Here is a 25,056-nt window from a genome sequence, read left to right on the forward strand (position 1 = left end):
ATATATTGTTATGATAGAATTCAATTGTACTTAAATAATGAGTGATGAGCAGTATGGTTTCAGAAAAATGTGGGAAGACTATGAATATTGAGGCAAAGTAAAATCAGAAGAACTTTATATATAGTAACTACAATATTATACAATGATTAACCATAAATTCTCAGTAATTCTCAGAAAATTCTCAATAATATGATCCAAGATAATTCCAAAGGAATCATGATGAAAAATGCTGTCCACCTTCAGAAAGAGAACTACTGAACTTGAGTAAGATTGGAGCATGCTTTTTTTTTTTTTCACTTAAAAAATAGCAACCAATTGCTATGGAACAAAAAAGGTAATGATGACAAGTTTTTCTAAGTCAAGCTGAAGATATTATATCTTCACTTTTTATGTATGAAAATGATGTCAATCTGAATTACTTCAGTGAAGAGACAAATTAAAAGATGAATTTTCCATAGATGAAAAACTTCCTAAAGATCACATGTAAACCTTAATAGAATGATCTCAAAAATGTTGGCCCTGGTTCTACATGGTATTTCTAGAAAATCCAATTAAAGACTTACATGAAGTGATACTTGCATGAAGTAAGTAGAGACATAACATCAATATACAAAAGGACTAAGATAAATCTATTTTTTTAAATAAAGGCAATTAATTCATAAAGAGGGCAATGATCAATGCTGAATCCGTAGGTCAGAATATTAGAAATTCCAAATGTGACAGATTCAGATAGACAAAGTTGATAAATAGACTATTTTCCATTGCTGCAATGGAGAATTCTGAGATGGGGATGAGGGAAAGGGAATGCAGAGAAGTGATTATGATATCTAATAACAAGGAACCTAGAAATCTAGAATTAAATTTGAATTTGTAGAAAAAGAAAATTTACCTCCAAAGCAGGCGTCGATAGCAGCACATGAGTGGACTGAACTACATCTGCAGCATGTATATTATTATGATAGGCCACATCAGCGTGGTAATGGTCTTCTAGAGTCATCAGGTAGGTAATTAAAGTGTCTACTGGAATTTTAAATGTTTTTAACAAATCTCGTTCCTAAAGAGAGAGGGAAAAAACCATCAATGTTTTGTATTTTTGTTGTTTAAAATTTGAAGCTTAGCAAATATAAAATGATTTTTCCAAACTTTAAGAGGAAGGAAGTAGCAAAATTAGGATACAAACTTATTTTTGTTGAGGAGACCAAAACTAATGTTTCTTCAGGAAAATGGAATCCATGAAGTGACTGAAGAACCCAGGGCACACTAAGATCAAATCATAATTAAATTATCCTTTTTGGCAAGCACATGGGTCCAGTTCAAAAGCATTTTGGTCTCTGAGAATCAGCTATCAATGCCAAAAAGATCACCTTTTCATTTTAATGGGAAAAAAAAGCAGGTCATCCCAATTTCTTTAGCAATTGGGTCATATTGCCTGACTCTGACATTATTTATGAGTGTACCAGGGCTCATCCCAGCTCTATAATTGTCTCTTGCTACAATCACTTTGAATATCTAAATATTTGAAGCTGGGTGTTCTCACAATGAGAATATGGACTGGAAAAAAGCAAACAGGAAATCAAAGATAAGGAAATTGGTCAAATTTGGGGTGATCTAGTGGGGTTCTATGGAACCTGTTTGATTTTAAAGTCAGCTTTCAATTCAAAGTCCTATTTAAGAGTTACCTAAATTATCTAAAAATCTTTTTTAGTTTCAATCTTATCACATCCAGTATTTTACAAAAAAAAGAATAGAAATAACAAAATTGGCTAATCTGGGTTTTGCCTCTATTCCATTCCTCTGTTTACTTCCTGTCAGAAGTGGAATAGCAAATGATTAACCTCCAAATGGAAAAATCAAGGGATGGCTCAGAGAAGATACACAATTTAGGCACTGAACAGTCACCCCTGAGAATAAAGTTGCTTTATTCTATCTTTTCTAGCTATTCTATCTATCTAGCTATCTTACCTGAAAAATGGTGTGCATGATAACTGTCAGAGGTCGATTCCCAGAAAATTCTGCTATTTTGAAAACATGAAGACCCCATTTGTTCACATCTTCTAATTCCTAGGATTAGAGAAATATGAGTATTTGAAAACAAAGGTTAGAAGAATAGACTTTTAAACAAACACCAATCACCACAACAGTTTTCAAAGAATTGGCTTTTCCTGAAAATTAAAATGAAGGCTGAGGGGATTGTAAGGAAGAGGGAGGCCAGTGGGGTGAGGAGAGGAAGAAGGGATAGAAGTTAACAATCCTCTAAAGTGTAAGCAATCAGAGGTATGAAAAATGAAATAGAATTATCATTTACTATTATTATTTGCAATAATATTAATGGCTGACATAATTTTAAAAGGATAGCTAGGTGGCAAAACAGATTATTGGACCTGGAGTCAAGAGCACCTGAGTTCAAATCCAGTCTCAGACATTTGCTAACTAACTGTATGACCCTGAACAAGTCACTTCACTGTTTGCCTCAGTTTCCTCATCTATAAAATGAGCTGGAGAAGGAAATGGCAAACCACTGTAATATCTCTGCCAAAAAAATCTCAAAGTGGGGTCACGATGAGTTGGACAAAGCTGAATAATAAACAATGGCACCTTAAGCCTTGTAAAGCACGTCATATAAACTATATCATTTGAACCTCACATCTGTATTACAAATATTATCTTCATTTTACAGAAGAGGAAATTAAGGTTCAGAGAAGTTAAGAGATTTGTTCATATTGACATAATTAAGTGATGTCAAGTCTCCCCTGACTACAAATTAAATATTCTTTTAAAAAAAGAATTGGCATAAATTTTAAATTTTACGTAATATATATGTAACATAAAAGTGCGTTATATATTTTCTATGCATAGATAAAACAAAATGTTATGATCCTCTCCGTGCAGATTCAAACAACAATTTTCTTTCCATTAAAGTCATGTAGGCATGTGCCAAAGGCACCAGCTAAAAATAAAAACAAAAACAACATATTTTGCATGTGCAAATCATTTTCATGCCTGCATGGGAATTTATGCTCAAAAACCACCACCAGAAACAGAAAACTACTAAAAGAGGCATGGTAAACTTAGGGAGATCATGATCTTACCTTGGCAAGTCCATCTTCTTGATCAGTTTTCACTCCAAATCGTGGAATACTGGAATTTGTTAAACTGGAACTGTGCATCAATTTCTTGACTCCACTGATCTGGGACATGGGCCTTTTCTTTTTCTCTTTCTCCTTCTGGGTGGGAGAAGGAATCTCTACTTCATGTTGCTTGTCTTCAAAACAAAATAGGCACATCAAGAGAGTGAATTTCCATTTTCATTAGTAAACTTATTTTTTCTCATCTTAACACACAATTTCCAGCTGAACATGGCATGTCCCATTAAGCACTTTCAAAAACTCAGCAAGTAATTTCTTATTTAAAGGATTACTTTGATCAAATTTGTCATTAAATCTAAGTTCAGTAACCAAATATACAAAAGAAGATACATTATTAGACTGTAACTCATAAAATGCATCATCTTGTACCAGTTTTGAGCGTACCAGATGTCAAGTGAGCAATTTTAGTTGAAATGTTTATGTGTAAACAGACATATATTTACATATATACACACAGATGTGTGCAACATGAAAAAAATTTGATTTCATTAAAAGTTCATGAATCATGATAATTATTTCACTATTAAAAGGGGGGGGCAGGAAATAGAAGCCTGAATATACTTGATAGCAAAATAATATTTTGAAGGAGTTGGGGTGCTAGTAGTTTGGGGTTCAGAAATGCTTTTCTCAAGCCTTTTCCAGATTTTAAACTTGTAAATTAAACTTATTTTTAAAATATAAAATCCTGCACATTTGGTTAGTATAGATAATTGTGATTTTTTTCATGCTTCAGTTCAATAAATATTAATGATGTATCCACTGGGGAAAGGATTTGTGGAGAAAAGTTTATCTGAACAAAGTTTAAATAAAACAGGGTCCCTGAGTTCATGGAGTTTATAACTCAGAAAGGAGAATACAACATATATAAATGGAGAGGAAAGTCACCCTCATATCCTCCCCAAAATCCAAAATGAATGTTATAAAATTATGAATATGGCTTAAAATGAAAGATAGAAGAACATACCCCCCTTTCTTTGTAGAGGTGTGGGGTTCACAAGTTGTTGTACATATCACATATTGTCAAACTTTTTCACTATAATGATCAGTTATCCTAAGTTTGTCTTTATCCTTTTTTAATCTTTAAAAATGATTATTTGTTATATGGAATGGCTCTTAGGGAATCAGAAGAGAAGTGATACTAAGAAAATTATGGTGATATTTTAAGAAGACTTCAATAAAAAGTTTTTTAAATTATAAAATATATGCTAAGGACCTAAAATTATTTTTCCAAAAAGTCCTTTGTGAATGGAAGATTTCTTATTGGCTAGAAATTTGTATTATTATTATCATTGTCTTAATATCAGGAAAGAGGTGATATTTTAGATGAACTTTAAGGATATGTACAAAAATCCAAAGGCAGACATTTTCTCATTTTGTCAAAAAAAGTTACTATTTCAAGAAAGAGAAGTATCAGAAGCAAGACCACAAAATGGGAACTGAGTAAATTAGTGTTAATGAAGGACAATATAAAGCACTATTAGACTCAATGTTGTCTAATTACTGTACCTATCCAAATCTCATTATAACTCAAAAATTTGATAATTGGTACTAGACCTTTTCATTTATTTTTTAATACTTGTCATCACTCTATCAAGTAACTGTATTTTAATTTTGATTTACACTGATAAATCATACATCAAGATGATTGAATCCTAAGCTGATTCTACATGTTGTTAAACTATTCTACATGGGATTCACATGAAAAAGAATTTTGTGTTTTGGGATACCCATACAGATTATTCCTATTATTTGTATGGCAATGTACAGGGGAGAGTAGATAAGAGTTAAACCCAAGGGCTGCTGGTTTAGCCTTCCCTCCCATTTATCATTCCCCTTGGCTTCCTCTCTCCCCTCCTCCAGCCTTACTCCATTTGAAATTCAATTAGTAGTTTGAAAATGCCCTTCCTACAAGAAAAAAGCTCTTTCACAGTTTGTGCTTTCAAACAGTAGAACATTCTTGCACATAAAAAAGGAGTGTGGGCTTTGAAGTCAGTTTACTGGAGAGGGTCACACTGTGGGAATAGAAATTGCATTTTAGATGAATTCAATTCTGCTTCATATCTCCTAAATGAAAATACCCAGCACTCACTAAAAGTGATCATAAATTCTCTCCAAAAAGGCCACTATCATTGAGTTTTTAATTGTATTTCTGAACTCCTTTTGTGCCTTCTTTTGGATTTTTTAAAGGAGCATACCCATTGCATTTTAATAATGGCTAAGTTATGTAAATTTTGATGTTGATGGATCCAGTCATGCTCAAAATCTCCTTCCATCTGAGCTGAGGAACTTCTAAGTAGATTTGTCATATTTATTCAACCTACATAAAGTCTACATGCTTCAAAGGTTCCCCACACTATTCAGGAATTCAAAGGTATTTCCTAATTTAAAAAACAATGAGAAAAGATTTCCTGGATTAGGAGGATGGGAGTCATCCTGTTAATAGAATCATTTGTTGGAATTATATATTAGACCTTCCTTCAAAGATAGTGTCCTAAATAAGTATACTGCTCTTAAAAGCAAGAGAAGAATATTATCATTTTATAGATACCATTGCCTTAGCTCCTACCAACCTCAGGAGTTATTAGTTTTTCAATTGTTATTTACATAGAAAAAAGTGCTCAGAATTCAATGGAAGGGCAGCTAGTGGGACATGAATAGAGCTGGGAGACAGACAGAAGGACATGAGTTCAAATTTGACCTCAAAAACTTATTAGCTGTATGATCCTGAGCAAATCATTTAATCATAATTGTCTCAAAAAGGAAAAATTGCAATGCCTGCCAAAATACTCAAAAAAGTTTGTTGAATGAATGACTCTAATTCTGATTTGTCTAACTTCCTGTCTAACTTTCCCTGTATAGGGAAAACAAGGCACATGAAGGAAATGCCTTCTCTATTCCAATGGTAGGCTTTGAATGTATGACATATCCCATCCTAGAGCCCACATTTTTTCTGAAACAATTGAAATTATGGGTTACTCCCTGAGTCAACATCTAATATTTTAGCTGTGAATAAACATAGAAAGGGATATTTTCCAATAAAATTTCAAATGATGATAAGCTTCTAACTCCTTCTAGTAGATGATGCAACCGATAAAATAAAAATCTATTTGTCTTTTTACCATTTTCATTTTACCATTTGTCATTCCCCACTCTCCCATTAAAGGAGGAGCAACATATACAAGGACTAGTTCATTTTATGCTTTCACAAAGGTCCTAAATCTCATCCAGTAAAGATACCACTTTTATAGCTGACTTCAATGTTAAATTTCAATCTATAGATTACTGATCAATATTTTCCTTTTTTGGTCTGGATAATAGCACTTTGTTTTGTTGTTGTTTCTATTGTTTTTAATAGAAGAGTTCTCTAAACCAACCTGTTAACTAATACAAGGTCAGAGATCCTTAGCTGAAGATATTTCCATAGCAATGGTAGTTTCAGATGTTAACTTTTCCTAGTTTATCAACTTTTTAAAATTTTCAGTTAGAAAATTCCAAAATACCATTCATCCCCAGCAATCCGTATCAGTGGATTTTTGTTATTCAATTAGATTTCATCAAAATAAGAACCTTTAAAAAGTTTACTATATATTTTCTGTAACAGATGGAATTTTCTCTCACTAGATGTTTACTGAATAGGTAAGGATTTTTAGAAATATATCTGTAGGAGAAAAAAACCTATATGTGCAAAAATGTTGTAGCAACCTTTTTTTATAGTAGGTAGGAACTGGAAACTGAGTGGATGTCCATTAGTTGGGGGATGACTAAACAAATTATGGTATATGAATATTATGGAATATTATCGTTCTATAACAAATGATCAGCAGGATGATTTCAGAAAGGCCTCAGGAGACTTACATGAACTGATGCTAAGTGAAGTGAGCAGAACCAAGCATACATTGTACATGGAAACCCCAAGATTATGTGATGATCATCAACAGTAAAAGACATGGCTCTTTTCAACAATGAGGTAATTCAAGGAAATTCCAATAGTCTTATATTGAAGAGAGCCTTCTGCACCCAGAGGGAGGACTATAGGAACTGAGTATGAATCACAACATAGTATTTTCACTTTTGTTGTTGTTATTTGCTTTTTTCTTTCTCATTTTTCTTGTGCAGTATGACAAGAATTGCACGTTTAATACATATTGGATTACTTACTGTTCAGGGAAGGGGGCTGGAGGGAAGGGAGGGAAAAAAATTTGGAACATAAGACTTTGCAAAGGTTGAAAATTATCTTTGTAGGGATTTAGAAAAATAAAAAGCTTGTTATTATAAAAAAAGAAATATATCTTTAGTTGGTTAAGGCTGATCTATGACAAATTATTTTTTCCTCAGACAGTAGTTGATAAATATTAAAAGCTTGCTCTGATTGTGCTCTTTCTCTTGCATGATGATACTGAATGTTTTTCATATCCATATGCTTCACCCCTCCTAGCCTCAGTTTCTCTGTATATAAAACAAGATTGGGATAACTAATTTCTTACATTTCTAAACAATCCAATTTATCCATATACAAATATAATTTATATATTGGGACAAGATTTGTTATTTCACAGTTATAGAGACTTTGCAAATAAGGGAACTAAGTCTGTCTTATCAGAGCAAACCCAAGTCCTTTCTCTACTTTATATTATAGAGAAAAAGATGTCTATTGCAGAGCACTAAGCAGTGCCTTGCTCAGTATCAAAAATAGGACTTTCCTGGCTTTGAAGTCAGCTCTCTAGACATGATGCCACATTATCTCTCGATTTATAGTTGCATATGCAATGTGTAGTTATATGAAAACCCAGCAATATGCTTATAAGCATTTGTACCCCAAGTATTGCTATGTGGTAACTAGAACTGGAAACAGAAAGATCTGAATTTGAATCTTGACTCTGGTGACTCAGAAGCAAGTCATTTAACTGTCTGCTTCAGTTTCCTTTGCTGTAAAATGGAAATAATAATCACACCAGCCTCAGAGGGATGTTTTGAAGATGAAATAAAATGAGATAATATCTAAAAAATGCTTTGCAAACCCTGAAGCACAAAATAAATTCTAGTTATTCTTTTGTATTAAGTATATGTACTCAAGAGAAGACAATCCACAATGGAAGGAGAAATGGTAAGACCTTTTATACCAAGAGGGTAATACAGTTACCTGTATTATTATAACCTGTATTATAAAAAGAAATTAAATGAAAATCTTTCCTCAACTGAAGGATCTGAGTCCAAATTGGAAAGAATATTTGGACAGTCTAATATTATTGGTCTTACCTAAAAATGTGTTTGAGATATATTCGGAGACTTGGTTTCCAGATCGGCTCATTTCTGACAGATGGGTGAGTTCCCGGTTGAGCATTCTTTTAAACTGAAAAAACAGAAACAAAACCATATATTAAACATAGAGAGAAAAAAAAGAGAAAAATCAAGCAACTGAATATGTATGTGTGTGTGTGTGTGTGTACATTTCTATCTGTCTGTCTATATCTATCTATCTATCTATCTATCTACCTACCTACCTACTTATCTACCTATCAGGAAGGTATCCTATGATCCTGAGTTGCTAGAGCAATGATTTCTTTCTACATTGTTGAGGTTTAATTTCCTCATCTGTAAAATTATTCTTAACTAGATTAACTCCAATGATCCAGTCAGTCCTAAAATCTTAAAAGCCTAAGATAAATTAATTCTAGATCACATACATTTTACATTTTTTAATTGTCTACGTTTCTCAAAAACATGAAAAACTAAAGTAGGGAAGCACAACAAATAAAAGATATGCTATAGAGTGCATCTACATATTTTAAGCTAAATTCAGACATGAGGCATTTCATATAAAGAAGTACATATTTATCAATGTATATAAATAAGAGAAGAAAACATGCCAAAATGATTATAGAGTCAGAAAAGAGAAAGTCCTAGGTTCAGATCCTGTCTCTAACATTACTTATTTCTGGTATCAGACATAAATCATTTAATTTATTAGTGCCGCTCAAAAACTAAGACTGGGGTTCCTAACTTTTCTCTATCTGTCCTGGGTCCCCTTTGGTAATGTAGTGAAACTTATAGACCTCTCAGAATAATGTTTTTAAATGCATAAAATTTAAAATATACAGGATTACAAAGAAAACCAATTATGTGGGGAAAAGATGTATTTTGTTCCCTATTCAAGCTTGCAAACATCTTCTCTAAAAGAGTAAATTCCTAAAGAGTTACTGAATTGATAAGAGCAGAGCTTACATATGTCATTTCCTTTACCAATGAATTTGTAAGTCTGGGCAAAAAATTCAAAACACAAGACAATTCATCTGCTTTACTTTCATTATTAGTTAAGTTGACTGTAACATAAGTAATATAAGTAACACAAGAAAAAATTTAATCTTTTATCCAAAAGTATAAGAATAACTTTTAGATCAAACATAATTGATTTTTACATTACTTTTATAAAATCTCAAAACACATGTATTATTTTCAATAATGTAAAAGACAGCTTAATGTTTCACTTGAAAAATGGGTATATATATCTAACAATATTCAAATAGCTGGAATATTGGAATGAAGATGATGAGGATGATGATAACAATAGTAATCAGCTAACATATTAAATATCCATGTGTCAGTCACTGTCCTAAGTATTTTACATATATTATCTAAATTGATTCACACAACTATCCTGGGAGGTAGATGGTATTATTTAAATTTGCAGATAAGGAAACTGAGACAGGAGGTCAAGTGACTTGCTAGTAAGTGTCTGAGGCTGGATTTGGAATCAAGTTTTCTTGATTCTAGACTCAGAGTTCTATCAAGTGTGCAATTTCCCCATGGGTTAAGTGTTAAGTCATAATAATAATGTCATAAACATATTAAAGAACTTCATTTATTGGAATATACCACCCTTCTTCCATAAGTCACATATTTAAAAAAAAAAAAACTCTCTGTCTCTGTCTCCGTCTGTCTGTCTGTCTGTCTCTCTCTCTCTCTCTCACACACACACACACACAAACACACATTCATACTCTCATTCTCTGTCTCTCTCTCTCAACATTCCTTGTAATTTCCTTTAAGTGAAACAAAATGAAAGAACTAGACAGAGCAGGCATTTTAGCATTTGCTGAATAAAGGAAAAGACTTCTCTAATGTCATTCTTGAGTCAGTCTTTTTGTAAATACCTCTGCATTTCATTTTGATTTAAAAAAGAGGTGTGTGGGTGATTGAAAGTCTGAAATCTAATTCTTGAGAAAATCTTAATATTAATAAGAGCTAAGATTTAAAAGATAATCCTTTGGGGGTAATGAGGTAACCCAGTGGATAGAGAGCCAGACTTAAGAGTCAGAAAGACCTGAATTCAAATCTGGCTTCAAATACTTAAATAGTAGCAGTCTTATCCTGGGTGAGTCACTTAACCCTTCTTGCCTCAGTTTCTTCATCTGTAAAATGAGCTGAAAAAGGAAATGGCAAACCACTTCAGTTTCTCTACCAAAAAAATCCCAAATTAGGTCATGAAGCCAGACAATTGAATTGGACATCTAAGTGGCACAGAGCCCTGGGCTTGGACTATGACTTCAAATCTTGCTTCCGACACTAGCTGGGTGATTCTGGGCAAGTCACTAAATCCTGTTTTTCTCAGTTTCCTCATCTGTAAAATGAGCTGGAGAAGGACATAGCCAAACATTCCAGTAGCTTTGCCAAGACCTCAGATAAAGCCACAAAGAGTCAGACTCAACTGAACAACAAAGACAACTTTTTAAAGTTTGCAAAGAGCTTTAGGCAAGTTATCTCATTTGATCCTCAAAACCATGTGAGATAGATACTATTAAACCCATTTTACAGATGTAAAATACTGAGGCTTGGAAAAGCTTCATGACTGAAACATGTATTTTATTGAATGTTTGTACAAGGATTTGAACCCAAGTGTTCCTTACTCCAAGTCCACAGCTCAATCCAGTACAACTGCAGTACTCAAAATATGGCTTCAGAAACCCTTGAAGGTCCCTGAGACACTCTCAGAGGGTTTTTTGAGGTCAAAAATATTTTCATGATAATGTTAAAATATTTTTATTTCTAATGTATCACATTAATCCACAAAAACTCTTTGAAAGAGTCATAAATAAATTTTAAGAATATATAGGAGGAGGGAATCCTACAATTAGAAAATTTGAGAACCAATTCATTATACCATCCTGCCTCTAACAAATTCCCTTGGCAAATTTTAGATTTAATGTATCTTCCCCTAAAGTGGAATAAAATAATTTTACTATTACCACAAAGTAATATAGTCAACTGCTAATAATAAAATTCTGCCCATATCACTAGAATGAAAAAAAAAAAAGCAACTGCTATTACCATAGACTCATCTAGTAATAAATGTTATGGGGGTTGAGTCTCAAAAGAGCCAACACATTAGTTGATGTGATTATGAATCTCTTAAAAGAAAGATTTGTTGCAAATTAAAACAACCCTGAGGTAACACTACACACTTCTCAGATTAGATAAAATTACAGGAAAAAATGATGAATGTTGGAGGAGACATGGGAAAATTGTGACACTAGTACATTGTTGGTGGAGTTGTGAACTGATCCAATTATTTTGGAAAGTAATTTGGAACTATGCCCAAAGAGTTATCATACCCTTTGATCCAGCAGTATCTCTACTGGGTCTGTATCCCAAAGAGATCATAAAAAATGGACAAAGATCCACATGAGCAAAAATGTTTGTAGCAGCCCTTTTTCTAGCAAGGAACTGGAAACTGAATGGAGGCCTATCAGTTGAAAAATGGATGAATAAGTTATAGTATATGAATGTAATAGATTATTATTATTCTATAAAAAATGATCAGCAGAATAATTTCAGAAAGGCCTGGAGAAACTTATATGAACTGCTGCTAAGTGAAGTGAGTAGAATCAAGAGAACAGTGTACATAGCAAAAGCAAGATTATGTTCTGATTAACTGTAATGGATTTGACTCTTTTCAACAATAAGGTGATTCAGGCCAATTACAACAGATTTGTGGTGTAGAGAGCCATCTGCATCCAGAAAGAGGACTAAAGGGATTGAATGTGGATCACAATATAGTATTTTCATCTTTTTTGTTGTTGACTTGTTTTATTTTTCCTTTTTGATCTGATTTTTCTTGTATAGCATGATAAATGTGGAAATATGTATAGAAGAATTGCACATATTTAACCTATATTGGATTAGTTGCTGTCTAAGGGGAGGAGGGAAAGAGAGGGAGAATAATTTGGAACACAAGGTTTTACAAGAGTGAATGTTGAAAACTATCTTTGCATGTATTTTGAAAATGAAAAGCTATTATTAAAAAAAGAAAGATTTCCAATATTTAATGTCTTCAAGGAATCTGCACAACGGGTCATTTATAACAGGGTCTACAAATCTTATCTTTCACAATATCCCGCCCACTAGAGAATCAGTAAATCATCCTTCGAAAAGTATTACTAAGTGTCTGCTATAGGTCAGGCACCATACTATGTGGTGAGGATATAAAGTTAAAATACAAAACTGTTCCTGACCTTAAAGATTTTACAATCAGTGGATACATGCACAATTATATGTATACTCCTAAAAGATTCACAGAAACATGCATTTAAAACTGACAAGTTCAATGCACTTAATTTTAAAATTAGGAAATTGAAATAAATGATGTCCCATGTCACATAGATGCTAAACTAAGGAAGAATTTGAACCCAGATTTTTCTGACTCCAAGTTCAGCACTCTACCCATTACAACATCCTGTCTAGATAAACAGAATACATAGTATTCCTTAATTAATTTGTGTACTTGTGATTAACTACTTCATTAAGACTAGAAGAAAAAGAGCAAGTAACCGAATATATTTGCACCAATAATATATGTTCGAGACTACCTCCCATTTCATAGAAAAATAGTAGTGGCACGATCATTACTATAATACTATCATCCCTTAACATTTCTGTAGAGCCTCAAATAACCTTTAACTAGAGGTCTCTTCTTTAGGACCTGTAATTCATGCTAAGAAAATTAATATCTTCACTTCAATGAAGTATGGTTTGGTATACAGAATTTGAAATCAGGCCAACAAGTTCAAGTTCTTGCTGTAACATTATGATCCAGGAAAAATGACTTAATTTTGAACTTTCTCTCTTCTTTAAAATGGAAATGAAGATACTTTTATTGCTACATACTTCATAATGTCTTTATGAAGAAGATACTTTTCAATTGTAAAGCCTGACCATCTCACTTTATTTCAAATAATTCACTTTCTTAACTGAATCCTATATGATATCCTCAGAAGCAAATATCTGAACTAACTCTGTTAACTCCATTTCATTCATGTTTATAAACTAATTATTTGTAGTTGTTTTTGTACAAGATGGGAAGCGGAGCTAAGATACTATGTCAATATCAAAGCAGCCCCATTGTGATCTAGGATTCTCTGAGGGGATATAGGACAACACAGGAATAGGAGATACATATTACTTTTCCCAAATTTTTTGTTCAGCTCTTTCTCCTATATCCCAAAGTCATTAGATAATACTGTCAGTTCCTAAGTGGAAGCAAGCCTAGCTTTTCCACAAAGCCACTTTCTGGTCTTTAACCAACATATACACTCATACGTAGTTAAGTATTCCTTGTGAAACATATGTAAGTATTCCATATCCATATTCAGGGCAGAATTTATGTAAGTAGAAATACTTAGAAATTTATCATTTTTATGAAGATTACTAAGTTAAAGAATTGGGTGTAACTGTAAATGTATTAGGCTTTCTTCCCGACAATTTACACTTACTTGATAGATATTTGGGGGTTATGTACATGACAAGAAATTTTTTTTTTGAAAATGCAGTTCAATGAAGGAACAAAAAATTTTAGGATACTATATTCAAAATAGGCTATTGAAATAATAAAATTTCACTGTTGTGGGGGGAAGGGGCCTGACCATTTCTGCATTGTGTAGATGTGATCCTAAAAAGCTGTGCCCTAAATACACACACAGGAAAAAAAAAACTTCTCTACATTACAGCCAGTTTACCAAAACCATGGCAATATGTAAAAATGAAGACAGTATTAATTTATATATATATTTTTTCATAATTGTTCGTGACCTTTTAGTAAAATGTTTCAATAGTCAGAAAAACAGGATTACTCCCCCAAAACAAGACGGATCCCTATGAACCAACATAATATAACTCTGACTCTGATATAAATGTGTGTATGTGTATAAAATTTTTAGGCCAAAGTAACTAAATTAATTATCCAAACAAAACATCTCTTGTCCTTACTTCTGCTGGTATCCCCCATCAGAACAGATACTACAAAACTAGCTTCTGCATGTTTCTGGTCATTATACAGGGCATTCTAAAAGTGTTGGTGGAGTTTTAATATAGTAAGGCTTAAAAGTGTACACTAAGACTTCTAGGACAATACAATATGAAAGTAAGTGACTAAGCTTACCAGAAACATTTCTAATCACAGACATTCACATCCTATTACAATAATAGCACAAGCACCTAATTTAACTTCCCTTTCTGTCTTGAAAAAAATGAATAAAGATAAGGATTTTCTTTCTTGAGAATTTGGCATATCAAACCTGGTTATAGTTTTGGTCCAATAGATTTAGAGAAATATGCTCAAAAGAAATAACCATGGTAACAATAAAAATGTATTGACTATTTGATATTGTTTTATAAAACTATCCTTTCCCCAAACTATTTTCTGTTTATGATTTAACATGATTATTTCATTCTTCAATATGCTGAAACCATCACAAAAATAAAGCTGCAACAAAGAAAAGAAGTGGAGATTTTCAGGTCCTTTGTTCTCCTATCATGCATCAATATTTCAGTGCTGCACAGCACCTAATGAATGAAGTAAGGTGAAAACACACCCATATTGACACATTATTCTGTTTCTTAAACTCAGAAAGCCTAACTCATTTTTGTATGAAGGAAAAATTCATTATTTATTCCAATGGAAGAAAACAATTATGTAAAATTATATGTGTATTACATATGTGTCTAGTTAAATTGTGGAACAAACTAAAATTTTGGATTGGAATCTCCGGGCCACAGCTCTAGTTACAAAGTAATACCTTGTTATAGCACATACTATATAGTAGTCTTGATATACAAGCAAAGAATGTCCAATTCAAACACTTTCCTTTTTTGTTCATCTGAATAGACTGAATTGTGACACACAAATAAGAACATGAGAAAGGGAAAGTATACAATACTATCCTATTAACTATCATATCAATTATTTTTAAATGAAAGCATCATGGCTTAGTGCCTATAGTTTTTTTTTTCTTTTTAAAACGAGTTTTGAAAATATTATAACTTATAAGATTGATATACAGAAATAATAATATACACATAAATTGCCCAATTAGTATTTTCTTCATCAGAGGTAGCTTTTGAAAGTGATAGTCTGAAAATTTTTTCCTTAGTTTTTTGGAGGTAAGGTTTATAACTTGTATTTCTTCAATTTTACATGTACCAAATAGCAGGTTGAGGCCCTGAGGTGGCTTGAAAAATTCAAACCCAAGTTCCACCTATCTTAAAAGCAAACAAGATAACAAAATTTAAAGGGTAGAGGAAAGAGGGGTGGAGATTAGGGAACAAATCTTATCTACTTTGGCAAGAAAAGCCAAAGGAAGTCCTCCTTGCCTTCTAGGAAATTTAACCACAAAGAGGAATCTTCCATTGAAAGAGCAATAAGAGACAGAGAGATAGGTTGGGGGTCTGGGGGGGGGGGGAGAGGGGGGGAGAGGGGGGAAGGTTGGGAAGGGAAGGAGTTGAGGATAAGGAGGGAAGGAGGAAAAAGAGTGGGAGTGACAGAAAGACAGAGAATCTTTTAGTTCATGAGTCTAGGTAAAGAGAAACTGTTCTTGCTTTCCACAGATGAACTGTGACTAGTTCAAATAAATAAGAACATACTTTAGTTTCCATAGTAATATTTTACTAGGAAAATATGTCCAAAGTGATTCAAGAGGGTTATTCCACCTCTGGCTTCCTTTATGGAGACCTGATCACCATGCCATTATTATACCCTACAACAGAGGATTCAGGAAAATCTATGAGGCATGGAAATGGCTAGGTTTAATTTAGTAAATCAATTTATTTCCTTTATACTATGATTTGGGATAACACATAATAATAACAGTGCCTTAATGCCTTGCAATTTACAAGACTTACAGTTACAAAATAGATTGGAATAGATTTTTATTTTAGCAATCTACACACAAAATTTCAAGTTAACCAGGATTAAAAAAAAACAAACTATGGTGTTAAAAATAAGATAAAAACAAAAACAGGTATCAATGTTTTTGATCATGCTGTTTTACTGATTTCATATCTCATCAGTGTATTGAATGTATTTAGACTTAAGGTTGAATTCATTCAATAGCATAAATGAGATAGTCTAATAGTATTCTGGGGTAAAGGTCTCAAATGAAGATTTATTTTAGTATCTGAGTATTGCAAAGAGTAACTGCAATCTGTAATGTTTCATGGAAAAATAGCTTCTCATTTAAAAATAAAGTAATTTTAACTATATTGTACTTAAACCCAATAAGAGTTATATAATAAATTGTTCTTTTCATATTAAACTTTTTATTCCTATACTTCTTTACACATAGCTAAGGTACCAAGTCAAATTTAAGGCATATGTAACCAAATCATATTGCTTAGAAGCTTAAAACAGTATAATGCTTATTTCCTTGTCAAGTTCCATATACTCTCTTTTTAGAGAAAAATAGAAATTACCAAACATAATCATATAAATTGTTGTCAAAATTCAAAATTCTTATTGTAGTTTTCTCTACTCATAAACCATATAATCATACATAAGTTATATACACCCACAAATTACAATAAAAAAGTAAAAAATTGAAACAAAAAAAAATCCTACCTTTATGTAGCCCCAAGACACTGACAGTAAATAGTTTGCTTCAGGCATTTTTGATTATTTATATTATTATTAAGTTCTGAAACACTTATTCCTTTACAATACTCTCAATTTCCACAAACCAGAGTGCTCTTTTGGGTCGCTAAATATTTTTTATAATTAAGTACATATAAGACATCCTGGCATAAAATCCCATTGTGCAGTATTCCGGTTGAATAAATGCCATTTGTACAACTCCGAAGTGGAATAAAATGCAAAAACTAGTCTGAATAAAGAGGCTGCATGAGTTGAAGAAATAGCTAAAGATCTAGGGGTCTGCATCTTTCCCGGAGAACCAGGGTTTAATGAATAATGTATGTCAAGATGCTTGGCTGCTGGGAAGACTTGCTCTGTCAACAGCTACCAAATAAGGACCTGCAGGAAAAACTGTGAACAGTGTCAAGAAATCCCTCCCAGAAAGCCTCAACTAAGAGCCAATCACATTCCGTGCTAAAATATATAGGAATAAAGGATATAGATTCAATGTATGCTACTTTCTGATTGGCTGGCAAAGGGTGAATCTCTTGATGGGTAAAGGGTATTTCTCCTTTTCTCTGGTAAATATCATGTAATAATCCAGCAACCAGGATGTTTCCAAAGAAAGAGATGAGTGGGGTCCCTATTTCTTGTAAGGCTGAATAATTTCCTTAAAATACCTAAAAATGCTTCCGAACAGTTCATTCTTCATCAGGAACAATTTCTAATAATGTTTGCAGGAAATGTTGGCAAATCTTTATTTTTTCTTCCCTCATCTCAAAAAAAAAAAAAAAAAAAAAGAAAAAGAAAAAGAAAAAAGAAAAGAAAAAAAAAAGAAAGTTCCTTTAATACATGGCAGTGGGAAAGGGGAAAGTTACTACCACAAAATAAATAGATTTCCCTGAGTGAAGCTGGCTCCCTAAAGTCCATTACTTAACACACAGGGTGACTACATAGTAACAAGACTGGTTCTCATAAACCAGAGAATGGAAAATCATTCTCATTAGAGCATTTTATGGTCACACCTCATATGTGTGTAATAATTGTTCAATTTTTCCTAGCAATATTTATTTATAATCCAAAGAGAAAAAAGACTTGAAATAATGTTCTGGGCTTTCTGGGATCAAAGATCCTGATTCTATCTTCCATTTTTACCTGCTCTTCCTCTCTTAGCCCCACCCTAATGTCAATGACTTCTCTTTCTCTTACCCAAAATAATAAATGATGAAAGAATTCTGCTACCCCTTAATGTGAGGCAAAAAAAAAAAAAAAATGTATATGGGGGGGGGAGGAGAGGCAATATGAGGAAGAAGGAAGAGAACAAGAAATTTCAGAAAAGAGTTTTGTGTTAACAGAAAAGGGTAAGGGAATAAGCATTTAGTAGGTGCCTACTATGTGGCATTATGCACAGTGCTTTACAATATCTTAATTGAATCTCACAGGTGCTATTGTTATCCCTATTTTGCAGCTGAGGAAATTGAAGCAAATAAAAAGGTTAAATGAATTGCACAGTGTCAAAAGGCAGTTTTGAAACTCCAGAGCTATCTCCCACTGGGTCAGCTAGCTTCAGGAAAAAGATAGAGCAAGGCATCTTGGAAAGCTTTGCCTTCATTCATATACTTTAGAAAATGGTCCTGATCTTCCTAAATGCCCTTAAAACTAAACAAAAATTTTCTGGTTCATATCTGAACATGTCCCTTCCAGGTAACAGACTTAATATGTAGAATGAAATACATATTCTTAGATATGGCCAGGGTGGGAATTTGTTTTACGTGACAATGCATATTTGTTATCACAATAATTGTCTTTCTTTTTTCCCCATAGAAGGCAGGATAAACTTAACAATGGAGGATGACAGAACATGTTACACCTTCTAAGTGACTCAAAACATTCTCTCAAAATGGTATGTTTCAATTATCAATATGACAGAGAAGGAATAACATAGATAATTCAAACAATACTTTTGTTTTTGCATGCTGAGTGCTTTGCATAATTTGTAAAAGCAGATCTGCCTCTTCATTTATGTTTGTTAGGATGTTAGGATTAATTTGCTAGACTTTTAGTTTATCTGTATACAAATCTAGTGAAGGAGCAGGGACAATCCAAAGCAGAACTTTCTGAATGAAAAATATCCAATTTTGACCCCTTGTGAAGACAGTATTCAAGACAGTAATCAAAAAAGCACTGAACTTGGAAATCAGAAGACCTGAGTTCAGGACATGCCTCCAGAATTTACTACCTGTATGAACTTGAGCAATATTTTTCTCTATGAACTTCTATTTGAGGAGATGTGGAAACAGCACTAGCTAGTGATTGATGAAGCCATTAAGTACAACCTTCAGTACAAAAGGGTGCTACCAAACTTTGGCCTAAATACAATTGGTATTTTCAGAACAGAAGTGTCTATGTTTCACCTATCCTGAATTGGAACACTGGTAAAGGATGATCTAATTCCTTTTCCTAGTCTCCTTAGGTCACCTAGACTTAGCCTACAAAGTTCTGGGTACAGATGGAGACTCAGAATAGTGGTGAAGCATCTTCTGTACCTTCGATATTCTTTGCATACTAAAACAGTTTTTAATGCTCAGAATATGTGCCACAATTATTAGATTAACTATATCTCTGAATCTTGAAATCCAGGACTTGCATGTGGCAAATGTACATATGAATGGCTAGTTATATACAGCAGCACTCCTGCTCCTTAATAAGTGCTGCCACATCAGCCAAGTGATTATTAAAGAGAATTGACATTTCTTCCTTCTATCTTCCTCCCACTTAATTGCACCCTTGATAACTCACACTCCTCTGTCTCTGTCTTTCTCCCTTTCTCTACTCTCTCCTCTCTCCTCTCTCCCTCTCTCCTTTCCCTCCCACCTTCTGTCTCTCTCTGTGTGTCTTGTCTGTCTTGTCTCCCCCTCCTTCCATCATTCTCATTCTCTCTCTCTCTCTCTCTCTCTCTCTCTCTCTCTCTCTCTCTCACACACACACACACACACACACACACACTCACTCTTATCCTTTTACCCTTTTATTCTCTTCCTTCTTTACTTCAATCCCAACTCTCTAAATTATCCCAAGAAAATCACTTTCCCTCCCTTTCATTTCATTTGTAGGCTCCCAAATGGTCATAATTATAGCTGATAAACCTAAAAATACTACTAGTGGTATATTTGTATCAAAAAAAGGAAAGTTGGCCCTTTTTTAAGTGAGATTAGACATTGTAAATGACCATGGCCAGTAATTTCTGCAGTCCTTAATGGTCCAAAAATCTTTTAAAATCTCTTGAAAAAAACAAACAAACAAGCTTTATCTTTTTTTTTTTTTTTTTTTTTTTTTTTCATTTACAGGGAGACTCTTTTTCTCTTTTGGTAACTATTTATGTTGCAAATTGAAATGGTTTTCAATAATAAATACATAATATTTCAACTACATTGTGCCTTAAATAAGCCTATTTAGGTTCATTAGAATGGATAATTGGTCACTAATAAAAATATTAGTGTTGAAAAATATATATTCCAAATAATAAACAATTGCCTTATCAAAATGCTTTTTAAACTTAGGTTTCATCTAGGGCTGATAGTACTTAAGGGGTATGAACAAAACCATGTCCTACTCCTATAAAAATTTCAAATTTAGCCTCAAAATACACAATGCACACATACCAAAAAACCAAAAAAAAACAACTTTAGTTTCCTTTGAGTCCCTTCCAGAAGAAATGATATTCATGAATAATGAGATATGTCTTGATAGCTTTCTGTATATGCATAGGTATGTAGAGAATTTATAAACATTTCTGTAAGATTCCTGGATCTTATGGAAGGAAATGGAAGGAAGGATAAGGACATGAGAAGGAATGGAGGCCTGTCTGGTAGTCAGAGGGGAGGGATCCATACTGATAAGATAATGGATTAATTAAGGTAACTTTGTATTCTTCCAATTTTTTAAAAGCTTTTTATTTTCAAAACATATGCATAGATAATTTTGAACATTCACCCTTGCAAAACCTTATATTCCAAAATTTTTTCTCCCTCCCTTCCTGATACCCTCTTCCCTAAAGGGCAAGTAATGGAATGTATGTTAAACATGTACCATTCTTCTATACATATTTCCATAATTATCATGCTACACAAGAAAAATCAGATCAAAAAGTAAAAAAAAAAAAAAAAACAACAACAACAAAAAGCAAGCCAACTAAAACAAAAAAGTGAAAATGCTATGTTGTTCTCACTTAGTCTTCTCTCTGGGTGCAAATGGCTTTCTCCATCACAAGACCATTGGTACTAGCCTGAATCATCTCATTGCTGAAAAGAGCCAAGTCCATCAGAATTGATCATCATATAATCTTGCTGTTGCTGTGTACAGTGATCTCCTGGTTCTGCTCATTTCACTCGGCATCAGTTCATGTAAGTCTCTCCAGGCCTTTATGAAATCATTTGCTGATTGTTTCTTACAGAATAATAATATTCTATAACATTATCTACCATAACTTATTCAGCCATTCTCCAGCTGATGGGTTTATCAGTTTCTAGTTTCTTACCACAACAAAAAAAAAAAGACTGCTACAAATATTTTTGCACCCATGGATTCTTTTCCTTTTTTTTGTGATCTCTTTGGGATACAGACCCAGTAGAAACACTGCTGGATCAAAGGGTATGCAGAGTTTGATAGTCCTTTGGGCATATATTCTTCCTATTTTCATAATGAATTACTTTAATCATTGACATGTCAGATGGAAAAAATATGGCATTTACAATAAAGTTTGTTTAAAGATTAAACCTATGCACATTTTTTAAAATCCTGTATGTTAATCATGAATAAAAAGAGAATATTTAAATGGCCATGGAGAGATTAAAATGAAGCAGAATACTTTGAACTTGACATGTTAAGAGATAAGGAGCCTCAAGAACATGTCATATGAGGATAGAATTTTTTTTTAAAGGATATTTATCCCAGAGAAAAGAAAACATAGTGGGCGCTTAATAATTGTCTTCAAATATTCAGAAGGATATCATGAACAAAAGGGGCAGCTAGATGGCACAGTGGAGAGCATCCTGAGCCTGAAGTCAGGAAAACTTAAATTCAAAACTGACCTCAGACATTTATTAGCCATGTGACCCCAGGCAAGTCACTTCACCCTATTTGCCTCAGTTTCCTCATCTGTAAGATGAACTAAAGAAGGAAATAGTAAGCCATTCTAATATCCAATTCCAAATGAGATTATGAAGAATGAACACAACTGAAAAACAGCTGAACATACAGTAGAGCAACTTAGCTGGCCCCTCAAAACTGTATGTTAAGTATACATGGGAAATTCAAAAAAAAGAAGATACACTCATGAATGTATCAGAGCTGTTTAAAAATGCAACGGACAGTCTTGGAAGCTCATTGGGAGGCAGTAGCTTTCCTTTCATTACAGGTCTTCAGGGAAAGGCAAGATAAGATGACAGTTGGTTGGAGCCTAATATGGAGAATTTCAGTTAACTCAAGATTCTATAATTTATACTCAACACTGGCTTACTCTATTTGTATGTTCAAATTCAGGATAAAGTCAGTAAACGCTTATTAAGCAACTACTATGTGTTTGGCACTGTGTTAAGTGTTAGAATTCACTGAGGAATCAGAGACTGGAATTGTGAGAAGCAACAGTGCCTTTTATGCAAGGTGGAAATTGGATAAGGTTAAATTATGTCTTTTAATAGAAGTAGTTTACTCAGCCTCCACAGAAGCTCCACACCATATGCTTCATCATGGGGTAGAGGTGACCCTGGATTCTCAAAGCCTACAACAGTAGAGCACAAGCACTAAGGATATTCTACAACAAGCTGAAAAGCTTTTAAATATGGGTCTATCAGGTGTGACTTGTGTTATGTCTGTCCCTCCTAATTAAGTTCAGGGACTCTCATCATCAGAAGGATGGCTCAAGGGATGATTTCTTTTACTGGCTACAGCAACTCACAAAACTATTTCCCTAATAATGTTTTTGAATGTATTTTATGTATAAATGTTTCTTGAAGACAAGGACTTTTAATTTTTGTTTTTGTGACCCTATTGTATAGCAGGCAGATTAGCTAGGGGGCTCAGTGGATAGAGTAGCAGACCTAGAATCAGGAAAACCTGGGTTCAAATTCAGCCTCAGACACTTCTTAGCTATTTGACCCTGAGCAAGTTATTGAACCTTGTTTGTTTAGTTCCCTCATGTGTAAAATGAACTGGAAAAGGAAATGGCAAACTACTTCAATATCTCTGCCAAGATAATCCCAAATGGTGTCATGAAAGTTATACACAGATACAATGACTGAACAACAAGGTGCCCACAAAGTGTCAGGCACACAAAGGAATAACGGACTATCCTTTCATTTCAGTGACATAAGCAATTCCCTGAGAAGGATATTTCTCCTGCTAAGATCTACATCTCTGCAACCTAAGAATACTTAAAAAGTTCCCTAGGGCAGGGCTTCTTAAACTTTTTTTCACTTGTACACAAATTTTTACACAACTCTAGGTATGTAGGTATATAAATAGGTATAGGTACACAAATCAAACATTTTCTGATAACAAACCATAAAGAAATTTAAAACAATTCTTCGGTATTATATGAATACTGAATTTGAATATATGAATATGAATATAATTTTAACATTTATTAAAGATGAAAGCAAATTTGCACACTAGTAAAAGATGGATATATTTGTTTATTTTTATATAAAGAATACTGGTTTTTTTCACTGTTGCCAAAGTTTTCTTGACCCCCACATGCAGTTCTGTGACCCTAGAGGGTTTGATCCACAGTTTAAAAACCTTTGCCCTAGATCTCACAGCTGGTATATATTAGAGCCACATATACAATATATGAGCATATGCACTTAATTGACTGGAGTGGTTATGATCTGTGTTAGTAGCACAGATATTAGTGACAAAATCACAGATCTTAAACATATCCTACAAATATGGATTGTTTTTTTCTTCTTGCTGTTCTTTTCTCCCTGCTCCATGCTTTTTTTTTTTTTTTTTTTTTTTTTTTGCTGCCTGTTCTTTGTTCCTAAAATGCTCTCCCTCTCGTTTCCATCTTCTGGCTTCTATGGCTTCCTTCAAGGCTCAGCTCAAACCTTACCTCCTGCAAAAAGCCTTTTCAGGTCCCTTACCAGATTGTTTCCCATGTGCACTATCTTGTATTTCTTCCTGAGACATTTAGGAGGGAATTGCTGTGTTTCTCTATCCTCCTTTGTTGTAATCTCATAAATATGCAAGCTTCTGTTTGGATTGTATACTCTGCACATGCATAGAGTGCCCCGTGCATGTTCATTTCTCTTGTAATAAACCCAGTTTTTCCACTCTGTTTGCGTTTTGTCTCCTTCCTTTAGAATGTGCATTCCCTGAGAGCAGAACCTGTGCTTTTAGCACAGTCCCAGGCACATAGCAAGCATTTATTAAATCCTTACTAACCAAATTCATTCTAGAATGAGAAAAAAAAATTTGAGACTGAGTAGAAGATAAGAACATATTTTTTATTGTGCTTATTAAAAAAAAAAAGGAGAAAAGGAAGATGGAAAATAAATTTGCTTCATGGACCAAATATTTTAAATTTATCAAGTTATCCTAGACAGTTGATTTCTTTTTTTAAAAAAGAAGTTTGGGAACAACACAGCATTCTTATGCTTCCTTGTTACACACTCACACTCCTTGATTCCTTGCAAAACTTACAAATCTCTTCTTTTTTACTGAAAATATTCTCTTAATGGTTATCAATTTTTACTGTCAATCATAATAAGCTTTTTTTCCATTTTCAATTTTCTTGACCTTTCTGGATCACCTGACTTCTGAGACAACCTTTCCTGGTGTTCTTCAAGTCTTTCTAAGCATCTTTTTCTGTCTTTATCAATTTTTCTTCTTCATCCTTTAAAGATGGAATTTCCCAAAGAGTCTGTATGCAAAAACTTTGCCCATCACTCTACTCTTCCCTCTCACCTTTAACTGTACACCATTCGATGCTAGGATGATTTGTTCTTCCTTTCA

At 33.4% G+C, this 25,056-nt stretch overlaps 1 protein-coding gene across 9 annotated transcripts in view; it reads right to left on the reverse strand.

Annotated features, from left to right (window-relative positions):
• PDE4D (phosphodiesterase 4D) overlaps positions 1-25,056 on the reverse strand; it is a 1,062,771-nt gene that overhangs the window by 18,045 nt on the left and 1,019,670 nt on the right. For 8 of the 9 annotated variants that reach the window (XM_031948468.1, XM_031948542.1, XM_031948614.1 and 5 more), the window contains 4 exons: positions 8,403-8,496; positions 3,090-3,262; positions 1,963-2,061; positions 890-1,054 (listed from right to left, as the gene is read on the reverse strand). In XM_031948468.1, coding sequence (XP_031804328.1) covers positions 890-1,054; positions 1,963-2,061; positions 3,090-3,262; positions 8,403-8,496 — 531 coding nt within the window. Of the gene's footprint in view, positions 1-889; positions 1,055-1,962; positions 2,062-3,089; positions 3,263-8,402; positions 8,497-17,031; positions 17,800-25,056 lie in introns of those variants that run through there. The other variant, XM_031948971.1, reaches the window with a different exon arrangement.

Source organism: Sarcophilus harrisii, chromosome 1 (genome assembly GCF_902635505.1).
Source record: "Sarcophilus harrisii chromosome 1, mSarHar1.11, whole genome shotgun sequence".
In the NCBI taxonomy this organism is placed as follows: domain Eukaryota; kingdom Metazoa; phylum Chordata; class Mammalia; order Dasyuromorphia; family Dasyuridae; genus Sarcophilus; species Sarcophilus harrisii.